This window comes from Chenopodium quinoa, unplaced genomic scaffold (genome assembly GCF_001683475.1).
Source record: "Chenopodium quinoa cultivar QQ74 unplaced genomic scaffold, ASM168347v1, whole genome shotgun sequence".
Lineage (NCBI taxonomy): Eukaryota > Viridiplantae > Streptophyta > Magnoliopsida > Caryophyllales > Amaranthaceae > Chenopodium > Chenopodium quinoa.
The window spans coordinates 3,935,812-3,957,804 of NW_018742879.1; the positions used below are offsets into that span (position 1 = coordinate 3,935,812).

A 21,993-nucleotide genomic window follows, 5' to 3' on the forward strand; every position below is an offset into this window, starting at 1 on the left:
GTACGGTACACCCGGTGTATATAAGAACCTCTCCTCTAGTCTAGCAAAATATGTAAATTCTGGGCCTTTTTATGAAAGATAAAATTCTTGTCCCGTAATTTGGGTTATGACCTGTCATCACATATGGGAACAAGCCACTGAGCAAGATTTGGTGAGATAATTGGTAATTCTATCTTGTTTATTATCACCCATAAATCATCATAGATAGTTTACTTTATTAAATTTGTACATTTGGACCTTCTAACAAGCTTTTCGAGACAATCTTTGTTAATTTAAATTGTTACCATAAATGAAGCTATGTGCATGAACTGACTCAAGTCTCGGTTGAGCTCTGCTTGAGTGAACTCCAACCTGAAACGTGAGAGAGTAGTTTGCAAGCAAGCTAGACGCGAGACCACATCTAGCTAATATTTTCCTGTATCTGCAATATAAAACTTTCCATCTCAGGTTTAGAAACATGCTATGATAAAGAGCATTGTATGTAAAAAAGAACTTAGCTTCTTTTTTTTTTTTTTTTTTTGAAGAAAAAGAACTTAGCTCCTTGAACATACAGGTGAATCTGATTTTTTTCGTTTTCTTCTTATAATAGTGGATCTTCACAATGGTACACCGTACACCAGTTCTTTTACTACAAACTGAGTATAACAGCTATTATCAGCTCTGTTTCCTGACTAAACTAGCACTTTTGCCAAAAATTTCTTTTACAGGAATCATGTACAAAGACTACAAGTGGTAAGAGATAGCAATCAATTTCCGTTTCTAAGAATTCTACATGCTTCATGGGTTGCAGACTCGCAGCAACATAGGTTAGCCATGTTGCTAGGAAATAGATCGCATTGTCTTGAACTATGCTGGAAAACCAGGTTGGGTGGATTAGAATATATAACTTTGGCTGTTTACAGCCAAACAGATTTTGCTTTGACCCTCAACACAATCGTGAGCCTGATTCGACTGACATTCAGCAGAACTCAAAACCTTGAAAAGTGGACAATAGAAATGGAGTCTCTTCCTTAAACCGTACTAGGCATAAGTTCTTTCTGTCTTCTCGAGATAGTATCTCTTTTATCATTGCTATGTTTCTCTTTCCTACCAGAGCCAATAGACGTCCTTGATAAAGGAAGAGGCAAAGGAATATTGCTGAGTCTAATCACTTCGCCTGTCTCAGAATCACCAGAATTTTGCTTTATTTCAGACAATAGCTGCTTAAGCTGGGTTGACTGGCTCACAATACGACCTTTGTTCCAACCAGGGAAACTAAATTGGGATGATGGCAAAATATCCTTTAGAAAAGAATTAGCCACCTTTGCAACTGGAAAATTCTCTGCTACAGCGCTTTTCTCCATGTCTCCCCTTCTGCTAATGAAACAAAGAAAAACGTCGTCATGAGGCAAAAGAGAACTGTATCATTCCAATCACATGCAACTTCTTATATGACGAATCTAAATTTAAATTATGGCAAGAATCAACAATGAGGCATATCTTGAAGCCACAAGAGCAAATACTAATGAATAAACAGAAAGGAAGTTAGCATTTCTTGTTTTAGCCTCTTCCTCAGGAGCAAAAAGCCTAGACTTTAAGGGACCGACGTAATCTATTGCCAAGAACAAAATGAATTTCTTATTGAAAGCAGAAAAAAATTGGTCCACACTAACAAACACTTAAAGATCCACCATAGTCCATGTGTATATATCTATTTCAAAAAGGAGCAAAAGTTGAGGAATTCCTTCTGAGACACACGTGCATGATAAGGCAGACCAGCATGACAGCATAAGGCCATAGGCCGTTCTACATCCCTCTGTCTTTCATTGATTAAACGGCAACATAGAACTCAGCTGGGTCTATACTCTATACATACTAAGTTCTGGCTGAAACTTCTAGGGTATCAGAGAAAAATCCAAAAAACACAAAAGAATGGCATTTCTATTTTGGTCAGGGTCAGGTTGCAATGTGGCATCTATCTTAACAGGGTTCTAAGTATCAATTACAGCAGCACTTTACATCTTTTCTTATTAATGAGAATTAGTTGTGCAGATGAACCAGCTTTCCTCCAGTCAAACGCTGTACACTAAAGATTGGCACAATGACATTGGCACATGATCAGATTTATAGGCAACATACATACTATTTCCTCCTTTTCAACCATTTTATTTTTGTAATATGTATATGACCTTTCTATATTCCTGAAATTAGTTTCTAAAAAATTGTTGGTGGTTGAAAAAATGTAATTCAGAAATCAATTTTACACCCTTAAGGAGTTCCATCATATCACAAGAAAACAGTCGTTCAAAAAGGGAAGCTAAAGTAATTTGTATGAGCCTATTTCTTCCAATGATGAAGTGTATCTTTACATGTCAAAATATTGCCATAATTCATAGTAAAGTAATGTGCAAAGCCTCCCTTTCATTTATCGCTCTGGTAATTCAGCATTAAATCTTTAAATTTTGGGAAGTAGTATGCTTAATTTACTTTGACATTAACATGCTTAATCTACTAGTAAGTTGATACTGTCCAAATTTCCATCAGCAATTCACTGATAAGTTTTGCACTAAAATTAAATTTCTTAGTGCTACTCTTTGCTCAACAGGAATAATGCATTCATGTATTGCTTGATGGATTTTGGTGAGCACGAAAGTAAAAACAAAGGGCTAAGGTTTGCTTTAGGCTATGAAAGAGGAAAATGAAGAGAGCTTACACTACAACAAGAGTTGCTAGTTGTGGAAGACTTGTCCCATCCTTGAACATCTTTACCATATCATTGAGCCAAACTGATATTGCTGCACATATGCCTCCAGGCCACATCCTGCACATTGATCATTTTAAGATTAAAAAAGGGGGGAAATAAAAAAAAAATATATATCCAGGGTTCAACACGGTTTAATGTGATGTGTACCTGTGTACATCAAGAGACCAGACCAACTTGTTGACACGAAACAATTCGGGAAAAAGTCCCCTTTTCGTTGCTTCTTTGAGCACCCTTGCTGCACGTGCCTCCTGGCCAAGCCACCAAAGCGCTTCTAAAAGAGTGTTATAGAATTTCATTCCAAAGCCACAGCCTTCAGAATTAAGTTTGTCAAATACGTATTCTACCATCTGCCAGTTGGAGTCATCATCAAAATCTCCCTTGATCATCTGAGCAATCACTTGATGAATATTGGAAGTCTTGTGATTCAGCATTTCATTCAGCAATTCGTAGGCATTATTTAACCTGAATGGTTAAAAAGCTCAATTGAGACAAAGTGTTTCTTGAAGGAGTAAAACATGTGGCATTGGAGATTTATGTTTGGCACTTGTGCTACAGTCTAAGGTTATAGGTAGAGCATAATATTTTGGGAAAAAATCAGAGCTTCTGATAGAGACAGATTGAAAACAGCAAGTTTAATCCAGAATAGTATAAATCAAAGAACCACCAAAAAATTATCATAACTCAGTAAGAAACTGTCAGCAATACACTTTTATTTTTACAAAATTATTATACCAAGCATATAACGACATTTTATTAGATAGAATCTGTCAACATTTCTGTAATGCAGCAATTTCAACAATAACTAACTTGAAAAATGTAATATTAAAACTACGGAAACAAAGAAGAGACTTCTGTCTAACACATATTCCCCAATGTAAAACAATAGCCTTTTACTTTCACTGAAGCACATTGTTAATCGTGATTAGTTCAGTCAGTATCGATCATTAATCATTACTTTTCAATATTAGATCAGCCTTTTCAAGTCATTTTCCCACGTTAAAGACAGTAATATCTCTTACTTTTGACTGTGTGCTAGGAACTGACATGTTTTCAGCACTAACAATGGCAGAAAAAATAGAAGAAAATGTAGCTTATATTGATGAGATGAAAATTACAGTGAATTGAATGATAATTCCAATTTTGAGAGGTGGATTCTCTACTAGTATGAGCTTTCGAGAGGCTCACTCTCTCCCAATAACAAACCACTCAATATTCAACATATCCTTATTCCTCCTAATCAGTCCTATTTATAGAAAATCCCTCCTAACAAATCTCTAGCTTATTCCCCAAGTTACTACTAATAGACTATGACTAACAAGCCCTTCCCCCAAATATTGATTCCTTGCACTGTGACGTATGACTTTTCAAGCATAACTTCGCTGAGGTCGACTGTATCACAATTTTTCGATATTTGATAAACAATGGTTTGGCTGAAGTAGAAAGAAAAATGCTACCAAGCTGAAACATGATGCTGAGAGGTTTAGGCAGGTACATTGAGTAAGCCTTTTCTGCCGATGGAATGAGAAATTGGAAGTTTATTTTGTAGGTTCGCAACAATTCAGATCTTTGATTGTTTTTCTGGTAAAGAGTGGATCAAGTTAAATGATTTTGGAGGAAGTGCTAAATTCGTGCAACAACACTTTCTTTCTTAGATTTGGATGAATTGATACAACACTTTCTTTCTTAGATTTGTGGATAAATTGATACCCTTTCTGTTCCTAATGGCACCCAAGAACAAAAAAGAAAAAAAATTATATATGATAGCCCAGGGGACGTGGATTTTTCCTCTACCACTCCTTTCATAAATGGCTGAACTTTTGGTGTCTTATAGATAGCAAACTGAGATCATAGAAAGTACTTCCCCAGCTCCTTTTAAATCGCAATATGTTTCTTTTGAAAAAGAAGGAAAATAATTGCAACATAATTTATTTCTCAATCTCTCCTCATCAAATGGTTTCTAATGATTGTGCATCCACTTCAAGCAGCGAATAATAAAGAACAGGAAGTACTTTGTTTGATGTCTAAGCTAAATGACTTTAACAAATAATCCAATGCCATTTTCCTACAATCAAGGTTTTACCAAAATATAAATGAAATAGAGCTACAATATCCCCATTTTTTTCAGCATCTTTCAGGTCCTCAATCTCTCATATTGCTGTTCAGAATCTTCTGAAATAAATCTTTTTGCACTACTGATTGCTTTGTAGGATCCCAAGTCTCTCAAGTATTAGGTCCCCAAAAGATGGTTAAACTCAACTGGGGTGTGAGGAGTGTTTCGAGTCATTTTGGTCACATTTTCTCTTGAAATAATTGTCAACAAAGACACCAGAGACATTCTGTATATATACATATTGGGAAAAAAAAAAAAAAAAAGGCTTCACGAGGATATCACTTCACTGTTCTCCATATTAGATGTCAAAAAACTCATATATTGACAATGTTTGCCTTAACTACCAGCTGGAGCATCAAAAAATAGGTAATCAGGAAACTCAAATAAAAATCCTATAAGATTTTGGGTTCCAAACACAATATTATAGCTCATGCCTTTTGCAAAGGAAGTACTCTGAATTGTAAGATTTCACTGTTCTGATGATGAATTTCAGAAGAAGAAGATAGGGAAGAAGGGAAGCAAATCGAACAGTATACCTAATTCTCCTACACAACAGTATATCAAATATTAGATTCCTCAAACCAGTTCATGATATCCTGGCAGCTCAACACTTCTGGAGGCATAACATGTATGGTTCAAGCAGCAAAATTCTTTCACAATTGCTCTTAGACATGAAAAAACTGAAAAGAAAAGGAGAAAATTTATACCCGGGAGATGTTCCTATTCACAATGAGACTGACACTAATTTAGAAGTATCCTAGATTTGGCATTTTTAGTATCAATTAAAAAAGAGGAAGGGCAAAAGCTTCTTCCCCAAATTGTTTGCACGCAATTAAATTGACATTCCCCTAGTAAAATATATGAGCCTTTTGACAACTAATACGGAGAGCAGTGAAGTGATATCCTCACGAAGCATATTTTTTTTCAATGTGTTATGCCCAAATAGAACCAAATTTTAAACGAAATACATGTTGCATATACAAAGCACATGAATCTCAGAATCCAGAGCAGGCTATACTGGTGTCGATCTTGCAATGCAACTTAATTCGAAACACAACATTAGTTAAAAAGTTCACTATTATGCCTGTAGAGGCTCTTTGGAGTTCAAGTTTCATTCCCATATCTATTGATGTAATCACATACTTGAGGAAGTCCTAATTTTTTTTGTTTCCACTACCTAAAGGCTTACTGATGGTTTTAAGAAAACCTTAAAAGCATAGTATTGGCAAATCCATATATGTTTTAGAGACTATCCTCTCCATCTGTAACTACATCTAGCAAAACTAAGTGTTTAAGGACATAGGCACATAGCCGTGTCCAACATGGTGATAATTAATTCAGTGCAAGTATACGTCATTCTGCAGACCCATATCAGTGAAACATGTAAGTATATTTTCTAGAAAGTGTGATCACTTTGCTAGTTAAATTAATAGTACTTCAGGAAATTCTATGAGATACATACTTTAATAACCAAACCATGAAGAAGAGATACCAAAAAAAAACCTGACCTATCAGTTTTTGCATAGACCGCAAGCATCATGCAGTAGCACATCACGCTTGGTAGGATTCCGAATGCTTTAATCTCTTGAAACTGCTCTTCTGCCTCTTCAACAAGCCCGGCAAAGTAGTAAACACTCAAGACTGCCTCAAGTGTTTGCTCATTTGGGTCAACTTTTGCATTATCCATCTCAACATAGGCCTTTATGGCGTCCTCAAACTGACCTCCCTGTCTAAAACCTTCAATAACACCATTAAATGAATCGCTGTTCCTTCCTATACCGGACTCAATCATCCTAGTCACGATTGCTCCTACCTCCCTATAAAGTCCACCCCTTGCATATGTATGGATCAAAGAGTTATAGGTTTCCACAGTGGGCTTACTTCCCACCTCATTCATAGTGTTAAATGCGACAAGAGCTTCCTCATACAACCCAGCTTGCCCATAAGCCTCAATAACCCCAGTGTAGGCCTTAGCACTTGGCACCAAGCCTTTTTCATTCATACGTAATAAAATCTCTTTTGCATCCTGATACAAGCCTCCTTTCCCACAAGCAAACACCAGCCCTTCATAGGTCTCCATATTTGGCTCCACATTCTCCTCCACCATATCATGGAATAAAGTCACCACTTCCTTAAAATAACCACCCTCGCCAAAAACCTGTATAAGAATATTATAAGTTGCAGCATCTGGCTCAGTGTTGCTCACTTTCATCTCAAGGAAAAGCTCACGAACATCATCATACCTCCCTTGGCCACCATACAAGTTCAACAAAATACTATAGGTACTAGCATTCGGCATGCAGCCCGCTTCTTGCATCTGCCTAAACACCCCCATAGCCTCTTTAATGGATCCCTTTTGTGCATAAGCTTCCAATAACACATTATATGACAATATATCAGGCATTTTACCACTCAGCTCCATCTCTTTCAAAAGTTCAGAAACCTTTCCAAGCTCACCTAACTTGCTAAATGTCTCAACAACATAGCTATACGTTGTTATATCAGGCAAAACCCCACTTTCATTCATAGTCCTAAACACCATCTCAGCCTCATCACCCAACCCTCTACTAGCACAAGCGCTAAGCAACGTGTTATAAGTCACGATATCAGGCTGAACCCCTTCATGCCTCATCTCAGCAAACAACCCCAACAACTCCTCCCAATCCAACCCACCTCTAGCACAAGAATTAATCACAGTATTATAAGTCAATATATTAGGAGCCACCCTCTCTTTCTTCATCCTATGCAACAACTCAAGGGCGGTCTCATACTGACCATTCCTACCATAAGCATTAATCAAAGCAGTATACGAAAACACGCTACGAGGTACATTATGAACAGGCATATCGTCAAACACCTCATGACATTTCTCAAGCAACCCTTCTCTACCCAAGACCCCAATGATAATAGTATATATATGTTCATTAGGTTTGCACCAAATTTGGCGCTGCATATATTTAAACAATCTTAAGGATCTTTGCCAATCACCCCTTTGAGCAAATTCCTTAAAAACCAAAGCAAAATCATTAAGAGAAAGCTTACTTTTAAATGCATCAAGACATCTAGCAATAGACCCTCTAGGAGGAAGACTACTTAACTTATTAATTAAGGTCTCAATATCATAACTATACTTACCCTTTTCAAGTGTGAATGATGGGTTGCCCAGAATTAGGTCTTTGGTTTTGGCTTTGAGCTTGAAATCAGAGGAGAGAGAGTAGGGTTTTGAGAAAAGGGGGGATTTTTGGGGAAATAGTAATACTGGGTTTTGAGGGAAATTGGGAAATGGGTTTGGTTTAGGAGAGAGAAAAGGTTGAGAGGAGAGAGAAAGAGTGAAGGTTAGAGTTTTTATCATGTTGGGTTTGGATGAATTTGCATCAGAAATTGGGGTCGGAAAATTAGGGTTTTTGAGGGGTTTTTGGTGTTTGAATTGGAAATTGAAGTTGCAGAGAAACGGGTGAAAGAGGAAGAAGCAGAAGAAGATGAAGATGAAGGGTAGAATTTGCAGAGGTAGTTTTGGATAACGATGACCGTTGGAAGGGGTGGCTAACTGCTATGCCCGCCCATTATTCTGTTATTGAGTTAAACATTACAGACTTAGAGTATTGTTTTCTTCAAGTTATTCTTGCTTAATTGAAATTATTTTTATAAATTAAAACTCATTTTTATTTATTCTGAGCATTATATTTGTTTGTTAAAGTCAATAATCTTTATGAGCTAAAACATATTCAAGTGAAATTATTTTAAGAAAAATTTACCAATTGTAGTCATTTAAAGTTTGTTTTTGCAAATTACAGCCATTTAAAAAAAGAAATTGTAAATTGCAACTCAATTCAATCATTTTTTCGATTTACGTGTCGAAAAATATTTCGTTAAGGTTTTAGGGGCCATTTTAGATGTTAAGGAACTAAAATGAGCTTGCAAATGGCAAAAAAGTAATGTAAGAGCCTCATTTTCACGATAAAAAATAGTGACACACAAACCGATACATTTTTATACCGTAAAACGAAGCACTTACATAATTTTTTTGCAAATATCTCAATGTTATGGTATTTTCTAACTTCTATTTATTCTCTTTAGCTTGTTGGATTACATGCTACCTCATCCTAAATTATGAAATGACTAAAGAAAATGAAAACTTGAAAATTGTATTAGTTGTTGAAGAAATATATTATAAATTTTTTTTAATTATTTTTTAAAAAAAGGAACGTAATTTTAATGGTTACCCTTGTGTTCCGGAAATGATGTATCTCACATATCCACACATATTAGTTCTCAACAAATAATGCACAACCCTATATTTCTTTTTTCTTTTCTCTAGAAATAATCAATTTCTATAAGTTTTCTTACTTTTCTAGTGGGAGAAAAAACTTTTTGCATGAAGAAGATTAGATAACGAAAAGGCTGGAAATTACATTGCACAAAGAGAATCTGGAGAGGTAAGTAAATAGCAAAGTTGTTATGCAATAATGTGAAATGGTTAGATATTTTTTTTCCCATGTTTATATCATCATATATGTGAATATGTTTGGTGGAATGTAATGTTCTAAATTTTCTTTTAAATGTTTTCGTAAAAATACTTTAATTATAGAAAATTTCATAATTCTCTAAGTTATTCAGCTCGTTTATTATAAACTTAGAAATAACTTTTAGGAAAATTTGAATTTTAGTACCTCGAATATGGGGGTAATTGAATTTTAGTACCCATCTAAAATTTTATTTTAAATTAGTACCTCCAAAATGACAAAACTATAGGTTTCAGTACCTCCGTCAAGTTCCGTTAAGTTTTCTGTTAGTGGGGCCCAATAACTAATTATTTAATATTTAATTTATTAAAAAAAAGGAAAAAAATTTGTAAAAAAAAACTAAAAAAATAATAATAATAATAATAAAAACAGCCACTGCCACCACCGCCGGCGCCGGCTTCCGGCTGTTGGTGGCCGAATTCCCCTGGCACCGGCGCTGGCCACCCCTTCCCTTTCCCTCCCTGTTTTCCCCTTCCCTGGCACCGGCGCAACCACCACCATCTTCCCTCCCTTCCTCGTTCCTGGCCGCGACACCCCACCCCTCCCTTTCCCTCCCTGTTTTCCCCTTCCCCGAAACCCTAAGCGCAACCACCTAAACCAGCCCAGCGAGAAGCTAACAGCAGCAAATCAACCCACCACCGCCGCATAACTCCTCTCCCCTACCCAAAACCGTCGCCGAACTGCCGAAACCCCAACCCACACCCATACCAAAACCCACAAACAGCCGTACTCCTCTCACCCTTACCCTGAAACCAAATCAGGGCTGAGGAATTTAAGATCAACGGCTTCAATTGGAAGTGCGAAAGGTGGTGGTTTTGTCGGAGGAATTGGTGCTGGCTGGTGCGTGGGAACGAAGTAGGGGTTGCGGTGCTCTGCTAGTTGCGGGATGTTGGTGGTGAAGGCGTCGGAGGAATTGGTGCTGGCTGGTGCGTGGGAACGGAGCAGGGGTTGCGGTGCTCTGCTAGTTGCGGGATGTTGGTGGTGAAGGCAGTGGGGTGCCGAAAATTACTGTTGCGGACTGGAGGTTGAGGGGAGGTTGCTGGGCACGGGGTTGGTCTACCGCCGGTGGAAGGTGGGTGGCTGGTGGTATTAGGGTTTTTTTTCTGATTTTTTTTTTAATATTTTTTAAGTTTTTTTTATAAAATGTTTTTTCTTTTTTTTTAATAAATTAAATTATTAAATAATTAGAAATGGGCCCCACTAACGAAAAACTTAACGGAACATGGACGGAGGTACTGAAATCTACAGTTTTGTGTTTTTGGAGGTACTAATTTAAAATAAAATTTTAGATGGGTACTAAAATTCAATTACCCCCATATTCGAGGTACTAAAATTCAAATAAACCTAACTTTTATATTTATTTCCTTTGATGACAAGTATTAGTTATTCATCAAGCAAATATGTAACATTATGTTTGTCTTAGGAATTAAATTATTATGGATCGATGTATGTACACAAATAGATTGTAAATTTGTAGTTATTCTATGACAAATCCTCTCTTCTCGTCAAAAAAAAAAAAAAAAAAAAAAAAAAACCTCTTGGTTCTTTCACTTAATTTTGAAATATTGATCCATGTTTAAGCAATTAGATTTTTTTTTATTTCTTGCTAGCTATAAGTTATAAGAACCTATGATTTTTTTTTTAATTTTTTTTTTCTATTCAATAATTGCAGAACTTATAGTGATCCTTAGTTTTCTTTTAGAATTATGGATGACTCGGTGTCTATGGAAGGATCTCAACATGGCCAAGGCACGGAATTTGTGCCTTTTCAAACAACTCAGGAATCACTAGAAAATCTATTGCTACATGGGCATCTAGACATTTGGGTGAAGGAGGCTAAAAAACTTCCTAACATGGATCAAATTCATAAAACCATGTCCGGATTATTTGGGGGACGATTATCAATGCTAAAATCCCATGGAACAAGTGATCCATATGTTACAGTATCCATAGCTGGTGCAATTATAGCGCGAACTTTTGTTATACCAGATAACGAAAACCCAATGTGGATGCAACATTTCTTTGTACCTGTGGCACATACCGCACCAGAACTACATTTTGTAGTTAAAGACGACGATGTGGTAGGGTCTGAGATCATAGGAGCCGTCGGTATTCCTACTAAGCAATTGCTTTTAGGGGAGAAAATAGAAGGGACTTTCCCTATAATGAAAGGAAAAGGTAAGCCTTGGGAAACTGGAGCTAAGTTAAGTGTTTCAATTCAATACACCCCTGTACAAAAAATGAACTTGTACCACTTAGGTGTTGGTAACGGACCCGAATATAATGGTGTTCCTAGGACATATTTTCCTCTAAGAAAAGGAAATAAAGTTACACTATACCAAGATGCTCATTATGAAGATGGTATGCTTCCTGATATAAAGCTTGACTATGACAAAGATTTTGTTCATGGGAAATGTTGGCATGATGTATTCAATGCTATTTCGAATGCCCGGCATTTGGTCTATCTAACGGGGTGGTCAGTTGTTCACAATGTTAGACTTGTTCGCGATGATCCAAACTTATCTGGTGTTACATTGGGAGATCTTTTGAAAGGAAAAGCACAAGAGGGTGTTAGAGTTTTGGTCCTTGTGTGGGATGATCCTACTTCTAGGAAATTTTTTCATCGCACTACTGTAAGTTAATTAATTCTTTCATACTCTGTCGTATTATCCAACCATTCCTCTCAAAGACTTCGTTTATGATATGTTTACCTTAAATTTATTACATGCAATTAATGTTACTTATTCTTATTCGTTCGTTGATGCATAAAACTTTTTTGTCACTGTCACATCTAATCATTATATAACCATTTCATGTCAAATAGATAATAAATTAGTCGAGGCCTTAAAAATATACTTGTAGTATGTAACAAAATTATCGATTTTTATGATTATGTTATTGATAATTATGATTCTATATTATTAATATTTTTAGGAAGGCATGTTAGCAACCGATGATGAAGTGACTTACAAATTCTTCAAGGGCTCATCAGTTCACGTAGTACTATGCCCACGATCTGGTGGGAAAGGACATAGTTTGATTGGAAAGCAGGTAATACACACATAATTAGTTTATTTTAATTGTAGAAAATTAAATTACTAATAACATTGAATTCCATTTATTTTGTACAAAGATATTGCTAGATCAAGTCAATTGTAACTAGTAGTATGATTTATGTATATATTGTTTATGATGGTTAGGAAGCTGGAGCAATCTACACTCATCACCAAAAAACAGTTATCGTAGATGCTGATGCAGGTGAACATAAGCGAAAACTCATTGCTTTTGTGGGAGGACTCGACCTATGTAAGGGGCGTTATGATACCCCGGAGCACTCTTTGTTTAGAACGTTACAAACTGTACACGACGATGATTATCATAACCCCAATATTGCTGTAATTATTCGATCTATACCACTTGTACATTGTTTAGATCATTCTAGTATACTTAGTTGTTGGCTGGTTCACTTGGCTTGTTTAATTTGACGAGTTGGTAATAATTTTACCATCCGTGTAGGGTTCAATGAATGGATGTCCTAGAGAGCCGTGGCATGATTTGCACTGTCAAATCGACGGTCCAGCAGTATACGACATTTTAACCAACTTTCAAGAGCGTTGGTTAAAGGCTTCACCTCGCGGGATTAAAAAGCTTAAAAGAGCTTATGATGATCATCTAATTCACATAGATAAGGTTCCTAATATTATTGGACAATTAGATGCTAATCACACCTGCAACAACGATGATGATGATGATATGGAGTCTTGGCATGTTCAAGTAACTTAACTACTTTACTTACAAATTGCTTAAAAATTCTTAATTATGGATTATATATTGTTTTTATTATTGTACTTGTGATGATAATCTAGGTGTTTCGATCGATAGACTCTAATTCTGTAAAAGGCTTTCCTAAGGATCCTAAAGACGGACCACAAATGGTTAGATTCTTTTTCTTGACCTATTTTTCATACATATACTCACTTCATTTCGTAACATGTGACGCACAAAATTTCCGAGATTAAAGTTTTCAATATTGTTACTAATCATGATTTTGTGTTTTATGTTGGCGCAGAATCTTTATTGTGGGAAAAATGTACTGATAGACATGAGCATACATACAGCATACGTACATGCAATTCGATCTGCCCAGCATTTCATCTACATTGAGAATCAATATTTCTTGGGCTCGTCATTTAATTGGGATTCCCATAAGGGCTTAGGTATGATGAGATATAATTTTGTGTTAGTATTCATGAAATTCTTTCCGTCTCAAATTATATTTTCGCGTCTAAATTTGACATGTTAAATACCAATGATAAAATATCTTTTAACAAAATACTTCATATTAATGTTGGAAATAATTAAATACAGAGAGAGGGAGGTAACCTTTAAGAATTAAATGAAGAAATTATCAAGTACAATATGATTTTTAGTTGATAGAGTAAATAAACTAATCTGGCGCTTTAATTATTCGCTTAATCGATCTTTTGATTGAGTTCGTTCTCTTACATAATATTAGAGCCAACGTGGCATTAAGTATGGGGAGTTTCATGATGCATCCACAATTCAAGCTAAAAAATTAAAGGACTCTCATATAAGGGGATGTGATAGAGTATATATAAACCCATTATGGGTTTCAACCATTAGTTTAGGCTTTAGGTTGATTTAGTTCTCGACCAATTTTTGTATTGCAAGCTCATATGTTATTTAGTTTTATTTTCCTTAGCTTGCATGAGAAATTTTGTGTAAATAGCATAAAACAATGTTACTACTCTAATCGTATTATTCTTAATGTCATTTGTATTTGTGTTCTTATTACTATTCGCAATTCTATGCAGGTGCAAATAACTTGATACCTATTGAGATTGCACTTAAAATTGCTGAAAAGATAAAAGCAGATGAAAGATTTGTTGCATATATTGTTCTTCCTATGTGGCCAGAAGGTGATCCAAAAAGTCTTGCCATGCAAAGGATTCTTTATTGGCAAGTAAGTAAAGATTCACAAATTTGATATGCATTCTTAAATTATGGCACATTAAGGATAGATTTTGGAATTTGATCTTCTACTCACAGACACATAGGAGGTCTTAGCTTCTCTACTACGAATTGGATCATCACGAAAATTTTGGGAACTCGAGGCTTTCTCATTTTAGAAATCCTATTATGTTTTCAATACTGCACTCTGGCCTATTATTGTGCTAAATCCATAATGGCTAGCTACATGTCTTTGTATTTAGCTTTGGGTTTCCACATCATGATTCTCCAAACTACATTACATCTTTTAAGCTACTACCTCCACATTACAATGGCAAGCTACTTCCTTTTATAATTTAAGTATGTCCCACATGGTCATATGTTATTTAACTAATACATAAAAAAATAATAAACAAATCACTTTATTTGCCTTGGGTAGAGTGAAACTCCATAGCTTTGTAGAGCTATGTAGTTTCACCAAAGCTACAAGCTTTGTAGCTCCATAATGGCTAGCTTAATTCCAAGTATTTAGAAATTGCAAGGAAGTCCTTATGCACAACCCTTGTGGATGCTCTAATAAGGCTATGGTTGGAATACGAGGTGACCCCTTCCATAATGTTTTCAAAAATGAAACCTAAGTTGTTTTCATGCTACATGTATAACATTGAGAATGTTAAATTACATTTTTTTTTTTTAAAAAAAAATATTTTCCCTAAAGGGTGTTTTTGATTGACATGTTATCTTCATCAATGCACCTAAGTGATCAAGTAATAAATTGAGAGTATCAACATATTATTTTGATGGACATGCTATCTTGATGAACCTAAAATGTTTATAGTCTTTGTCTCTTATACATGGTTGAATACAAGTGAAATAATTTTTCGAGAATAATGCATATGCTGTTGTAATAGTTGACATCTTAAACTCTATTCTTCATTCATCTCACACGGTAATTTGTTTAAATGAATTGTAGTACAAGACAATGCAAATGATGTATCAAATAATTTATAAGGCGTTGGTAGAGAAAGGTTTAGAGAACAATTACGAGCCTCAAGACTTCTTGAATTTTTTTTGCTTGGGCAATCGGGAGATTTCAGAAGACAATAGTGTGCCAAGCGGAAGTGTAAATACTCCACAGGTTGATTTTGCATAATAACATATTAAAAAAAAAAAGGTTCTTTCTTTGAGTTTTCATCATTATTAACGAAGTTTGATTTTTTACATAGGCATTTTTAAAGAAGAATCGACGATTTATGATATATGTTCATTCAAAAGGCATGATAGTGGATGACGAGTATGTGATAATGGGTTCTGCAAACATCAACCAACGATCAATGGAAGGTACTCGAGACACTGAAATTGCAATGGGTGCTTATCAACCTCACTATACTTGGGCCTCAAGGAATTCACGGCCACATGGACAGGTTTGATGATGAATGTAATACTTGGTTTGAGCAAATGGAACATGCATGTTTAATGTGAGAATTTGTACTTGCAGATTTATGGATATCGAATGTCACTTTGGTCAGAGCACCTAGGAACGATTGAGGGTTGTTTTATGCGTCCCGAGAGCCTTGAATGTGTTAGACGAGTAAGAATATTAGGGGAACAAAATTGGATTCAATTTTCAATTGATCAAGTCACAGAAATGAAAGGACACCTTCTCAAGTACCCTTTGAAAGTTGATAGATGGGGCAGGGTTTGCCCTCTTCCTGGGTCTGAGAAATTCCCAGATTTAGGTGGCAAGGTTATGGGCACATTTTCAGGCATTCAAGAAAATCTTACCATTTGATTCAAAATTCTAATAGCATTAAATTTGTAGCTTACTTTTAGCAATAGGGATGATTATTAATTAATTATGACTACCTTTATTCAATCTGTCATTGGAATTTCTTAGGAATTTTGATCTTGTAAGTGTTGATAACACACCAAGTAGATAGATACTGTAGATGAATTAAATACTTTAGTTGTTTCATTGCAAAAATTAAAGAAAATAAGAATTCATTGAACTTTTTGATGTGAAATTCACATATGCTTAGAAGAGGAAGTTTTACAAATGTGCAAGTGACGAGGTTTATTTAAGCTAATATACACAGAAAAGCTTACAAATTCAATGAAAAGAAATTGAAATGCTTGTTTTGAATATACTTGTATAAGATACCATAATATGTACAAGCTTGTTTTGAAAACAGAAAAAATTAGATCAAAACATCCATGCATATAGATTAGACCTGTCAATTTTCAACCCGACTGGTTTTTGTTGGTCTTGAACAAAGTTTTTTGACCCGCAACCCGATTCAACCTAAACCCGTTTAACCCGTAAATTTGCGGGTCAAACCCGACCCGTCGTTCGGTTTTTATGGGTTTTATTTTATTTAATTATTTATTTTTATAAATTAATATGAAGTATTAGTTTATTGATTAAGTTTGATTGTTTGTCTACCATGGGACATTCGTTATTTCATCTCTTTCTCATTTAACTCTTGCTCAAATCCACATCAATCACCTCCTACACCAATTATCGACCTACACTAATTGCATCCATATAACCCACATTACCGTCATACCATCTATCGATCGATTGGAAGATCTATTGATATTATGTAACACCCCCAAATATCCCTCTACGGAACTACTAGTATAATATGTATAATTATACCGTAGAGATAGACTTAGGCGTATTATCTCCACGTGATTACGCAAGGCTACTCAAACTACTAACCAAAACCAATACTTTGCAGCGGAAACTCAAACTCTTTCTTTATTAATAATAGTGATAGATAGAAACCATTGTCATGAGTACTCATAATTAAACAAAGACCAACAATCCTAATTCTAGGTGAAGAACATTCCCGGGACTCCCATATTCTCAATTATTGGCTGCACCTGAAAATATTCAACACTGCTTACCATTAAGGTAAACATACAGGGCGAACCAAAACAAATAGAAAATACAAATTAGCAAAATATGCTAATTACGATAAGTGCAAGATAAGTAAATTCAATTTATTAGCAAACATGCTTTTAAAAACCAATTCCAATGTTAATCCAATAACTCCAAAACTCATGATTCAAAATCAATTCCAATAATTCAATAATTCGATAAAACGATTTATAAAACCAATTCCTCTTTTGAAAACCAATTCCTCTTTGAATGAAATCAAACTTTATAATAGAATACTCAAAAACTCCTTTTGTATTTAATTCAACAAAATTTTTAAATCAAACCTTGATTCTGAATATCAATCAACACTTCGCACTTTCAAAGTTCAATCATGAATACACCTTGAAATTAATATAACCATAAGGTTATCACTACATCTTTAGGCATAAACCCAAATCTAATGTGCATGGACTATAAAACTCTTTTTAAAAATAATACTTTAATATAAAATTATAGCTTTGAAATAAGTATTTATATTTTAGAAAACTAACCATGAAGAAAATAAAGGAATAGGATTAAAGAGAATTGAATTTGCGTTGGAAAGAATAGGCAGAACTTGCAGAGGCTATGTAACACCCCAATAATTCTCTTTTAAAAACTTGTAAATACCTTTAACAATTTGCTAGAGAATTACTGACGTGCTACCTCCACGTGTTCAAACGTCTAGGCTAGTTCAGAATTTAGCAGCGGAAAAACTAACTCACTTATAAATAAGTTTCAAAACCAATAATCAAAATCAAATTTAGTCTTACAAGTCGGAACCATTAAGGGCCTTATTCAAATCATAACAAAAGTAGTAATAAATAAATCAAACCAGAGTTAAAATAAATCCAAACTTATGAAATGAAATATACTGTGGAAATATCCAACACTCCACTCAAAATCCCACCACCTTGATTCAAGTTCTGATTATGTAAAAACCTGTGACTAATTAATCTGCTCCCCAATATTACAAGTGTAAAAATTGGATCATTACAAGGGTCATTGAAGGGAAAATGCCATGACCAAGAAAGAGACACACAAAAGCACGCAATCAGCAACGCTGAGTACATACAAGCTACGAGATATAGCAAAGAATCCCTAGCATGTTACTAGAAATCAATCAGCACACACAATTTAATTATTGACCCAATGATAGGCGGTCGCACTCTTAACAAAAATAACCTAACTAATCCTCCTAACTATGTAGTAGGGTAAGTCAGGGTCGATCCCACAGAGACTATGGTTCACCTGAATTATCTAGACTCAAGTTATTACTAAGCAAGAATCAACAATGGTGGATTAAACTATATGCTAAAATATGGAAAACTAGAAATAATCAAACGAATATGATAAATCAAATAACTAAAACATCCAAGATCAAGTATCACCACAATTACGATCGATGCAATTATATTTCTACCCCTAACATACGATTCTAATCGAATGGGGAAAAGTAAACCCTAATCAATACCAAAGACCTCTCTCGAGTATCAATTGCTTCCCCAACATACAATCAAGCCTATTCTCATGGTATCATGCAAATTAGAGACATTAAACACAATACTCTAACCTCCCAATTATCAACCCAACTATTCTCATGTTGAATCTCAAACCCTAAATTAATTTACTCAAATCTGTTAAAACCCAACTCTCGTTGTGATTGAAACTATGGAATAATAACAATACTAATTATCTCTAATCTAGTATTGGCATAATCAAATAAATTTAGCATAAACAATTGCAATAGTTATTAGAGAATTTAAAGAATTAAATCATGCATCAATCATAATTGGGCTACCCTAGATCTTGGAATAAAGAAACTACTCACTCATAATGAAATAAACAATAACAAAAATAATTAAGGAAAAAATAATTAAGAAAATTAAAGATGAAAAGAAAATACCAAATCTTGAATTAAATGGAAAAACGAAAAGTAGAAATCTTGAATCTTGAATTACAAAAGCTAAAGCAAAATAATGGAGAGTACTAGGTCTTAACAATGTAAAATTAGACTAATAAAAACTTAATTTCAAATAAAACAATACTTAGTGTATTTATAGCCCTAGAAAGATAAGAAGATAATTAAATTTCTTGGCGCATAATCCTTCCAGGAGGCACGGACGTGCCTACAAGCCGTGCCTCTCGAGTGCTCAAAACCTTGTCTTCTGACTTCCAGGCACGGACGTGCCTCTTGACGAGTGTAATTCTGCAGTCTTGGGTACGGACGTGCCCCTGCTAGGCACGAACGTGCCTAATGTCGAAGCTCGTAGCTGTGTAAACTGACTTGGAGGCACGGACGTGCCTCACTCCAAAAGTCCCTAAATAGCTCGTTCTTCAATCAACAAGCCTCGTGAAGGTTCGTGGGCCTCGATTTAGCTTCGTGACTTCGTAAAATATCCAAATTAGCTTCGTTAATCCTGAAATACATCAAAAACAACGAAACTACCCATAAAAGCATCGAATCATCGAAACTAAACCAAATTACACCAAAATAGACTAAAACACTCGACTAAGCTAATAAAACCAACTAAAAATAAGCTAACAAATATGCACAAAACACGACTTATCACCCAAAGACATGCCTCAACTGTTAACATTACTAAGACTTCACTAATTACTAACGATAATTAATTTCATTTCATTCATTGATTGGATTAAGCAATAGACAAGGTTGTCTCCTCATGCTCCATTTTGGAACATCAATAAAAGAAAAACCCCATACCTCCTTTCGGAAACAGCAATAAACATCCAATAGCAGACGGGCACGACTCCGTGGCCATAATATGAGATCTCATCTAACTCCTTATAGTTTTAAAAAGTATTTGAAAACAAGAGACTCGTCGATCAGACGATCTCTAAAAAGTACACGGCTAATACCCCATGTACCCCAACCCCTGTTTGTCATTACTCTAGACGTGCACAAATTCAGAGTTTTATTACTCATCCTTATTGCAGTGTACGTGATTTACCAGTTTAAACTTGGTGATGACTCTAATGCAAAATGATACAACCAATCATACATAAATCATTCAAGCAATTCAAATTTCCAATTCAATTCTTGATTTATTAGTGACAAACAATATTTATTATTAAATCCCTTAACTACCTCGGTGTATAAACACCTTAGGTGCATAAGGCACCTCAAATCATCAACCTCGTCTTATAAGACTTTAATTCTCCCTTTACTCATTCCATTTCAATAAACATGAATGAGCATTAAAATGATTCATTCCCCATATTCACGTACCTTTGCCTCTAAGCTCATCTTGCAAGTTAATGCATAAATAATACCTACAAGATAAATTAATACGCATTTCTCATACATGAAACAAAACTAATCATCACATTAATCACCAATCAAACTTACTACCATACAATTCCAACCAATCCACAAGTTTCCTAACTTGATTCTAAATCTTCCAAGTCCTTAAACATGCTCCTAAAGTCAAGGTTTTCGTATCCTTTTACGTACCTTGAGTAAACGAGTTGATTAAGCACTTTAGGAACTAGAAATCGTCTTCTACAAAGTCCTCTCCTAAACTAAACAATAATAATTCAATCAATACCCAAGCAATATAACTTACTTTAAAACCTTAAAAATTCAAGTAAACAACACTTTAAAACTTTCCCTTTTACTAGAATTAAAAGCTTATATATAGTTTTTTAATACATAAAAACCTTATAATACATACTTATTCATGAAATTACAGCTAGTTTAGGGCTTTAGAAAAATTTAAAAATTTATTTTACACATGAAATCTTGAAATTATAGAAATCTTTATCACTACATACATTATATAGAAAGTTAGTAGACTTTAAACCCAAAAAATTCCTCAATTCAACGTAATTAAAGACTCCAAAAACAATAACCAAAAATCTGAAAATTTATTCTGCAATTAAACTTTAAAGTTCCAAACTTTATAATTATAAAATAACCACAACCTTTGTTTAATGAAATTAGAGGCTTGAAACACATGAAATCAATACAATTTAAACCCAAGATTAAAACATTAATAATCTGAAAATTTATTTTAAACATTAAACCTTCGTTAAAAATCAAAAAACTGCCCGAAAACCATATTTAGAGGTTGAATTTGGCCACGAGAGGGTGGTGACCATTACCAAAGGTAGTGAGGTGTGATTAAAACTTCATTTACACACGAAAAACACTATTTTATTGTAAAAATCAGACGAGTTAGAATCTAAACGTGATTAAAACGTGATAAAAAAAAATTAAGAACGGAGATCAGAAGCTGATTACGAAAAACTGAAAATTTGTTTTTGAATTAAACATCATCATGAAAGTAGAATTACAATATAATCATGCTTTAATTGAATAACTTGTAGATCACAGTTTAAAACCCCAAAACATGAAAACTAACATTTTTAAGCCCTAATTTTATGAACAAAATTAAAGTGTATAATAAGATTCATAAAACTCATAATTTAAGATAAATTATCACATGATTAAACCATTAAAATCAATTAACAATATCATAAAAAATAATTATCAAAACAATGAAGGATTATGGCAAAAATAAGAAGGAAGAAGGAAAAAGAGAAGAAGAAGAAAAAAGAAAAAAAAAAAGAAAAAGAAAAGGAAATTATAAAAAAGAAAAATGAAGGGAAAATAAAATAAAGAAAAATAAAGGGAAAAGAAATAAAGACTAACCTTTTTGTGTGGGGAAAATTTGGGGATTCATGGGGTATTTATAATAGA

The 21,993-nt window shown here is 34.6% G+C and overlaps 2 protein-coding genes across 4 annotated transcripts; one reads left to right on the top strand and one right to left on the bottom strand.

The window, feature by feature from the left end:
• Positions 1 to 589: 589 nt before the first annotated feature.
• Positions 590 to 8,466, bottom strand: LOC110726562 (pentatricopeptide repeat-containing protein At1g74850, chloroplastic-like). 2 transcript variants are annotated; one of them, XM_021906044.1, is made up of 4 exons: positions 6,362 to 8,466; positions 2,891 to 3,205; positions 2,693 to 2,800; positions 590 to 1,356 (listed from the first exon to the last, which is right to left on the bottom strand). In XM_021906044.1, exons 1-4 carry the CDS (start codon positions 8,203 to 8,205, stop codon positions 1,011 to 1,013), a joined length of 2,613 nt encoding a protein of 870 aa, XP_021761736.1. In that variant the 5' UTR covers positions 8,206 to 8,466; the 3' UTR covers positions 590 to 1,010. The 2 variants fall into 2 exon arrangements, with proteins under 2 accessions (XP_021761736.1, XP_021761737.1); XM_021906045.1 differs by having other exon boundaries at positions 590 to 1,353; positions 6,362 to 8,465.
• Positions 8,467 to 11,015: 2,549 nt separating this feature from the next.
• Positions 11,016 to 16,184, top strand: LOC110726253 (phospholipase D gamma 1-like). Of its 2 annotated transcripts, XM_021905710.1 has the most exons (10): positions 11,016 to 12,009; positions 12,311 to 12,427; positions 12,577 to 12,771; positions 12,893 to 13,150; positions 13,243 to 13,311; positions 13,446 to 13,593; positions 14,212 to 14,360; positions 15,321 to 15,485; positions 15,574 to 15,771; positions 15,846 to 16,184. In XM_021905710.1, exons 1-10 carry the CDS (start codon positions 11,083 to 11,085, stop codon positions 16,137 to 16,139), a joined length of 2,520 nt encoding a protein of 839 aa, XP_021761402.1. In that variant the 5' UTR covers positions 11,016 to 11,082; the 3' UTR covers positions 16,140 to 16,184. The 2 variants fall into 2 exon arrangements, with proteins under 2 accessions (XP_021761402.1, XP_021761403.1); XM_021905711.1 differs by lacking the exons at positions 15,574 to 15,771; positions 15,846 to 16,184 and having other exon boundaries at positions 14,212 to 14,328; positions 15,321 to 15,455.
• Positions 16,185 to 21,993: the final 5,809 nt, after the last annotated feature.

Coding starts and splice junctions, on each gene's coding strand:
- LOC110726562 (XM_021906044.1), bottom strand. CDS start 8,205: ATGATAAAAACTCTAACCTTCACTCTTTCTCTCTCCTCTCAACCTTTT. Junction 2,801..2,890: donor TGGTCTCTTGATGTACACAG/GTACACATCACA, acceptor ATCAATGTGCAG/GATGTGGCCTGGAGGCATAT. Junction 1,357..2,692: donor CTAGCAACTCTTGTTGTAGT/GTAAGCTCTCTT, acceptor TTGTTTCATTAG/CAGAAGGGGAGACATGGAGA.
- LOC110726253 (XM_021905710.1), top strand. CDS start 11,083: ATGGATGACTCGGTGTCTATGGAAGGATCTCAACATGGCCAAGGCACG. Junction 13,594..14,211: donor GGATTCCCATAAGGGCTTAG/GTATGATGAGAT, acceptor AATTCTATGCAG/GTGCAAATAACTTGATACCT. Junction 15,772..15,845: donor ATTCACGGCCACATGGACAG/GTTTGATGATGA, acceptor TTGTACTTGCAG/ATTTATGGATATCGAATGTC.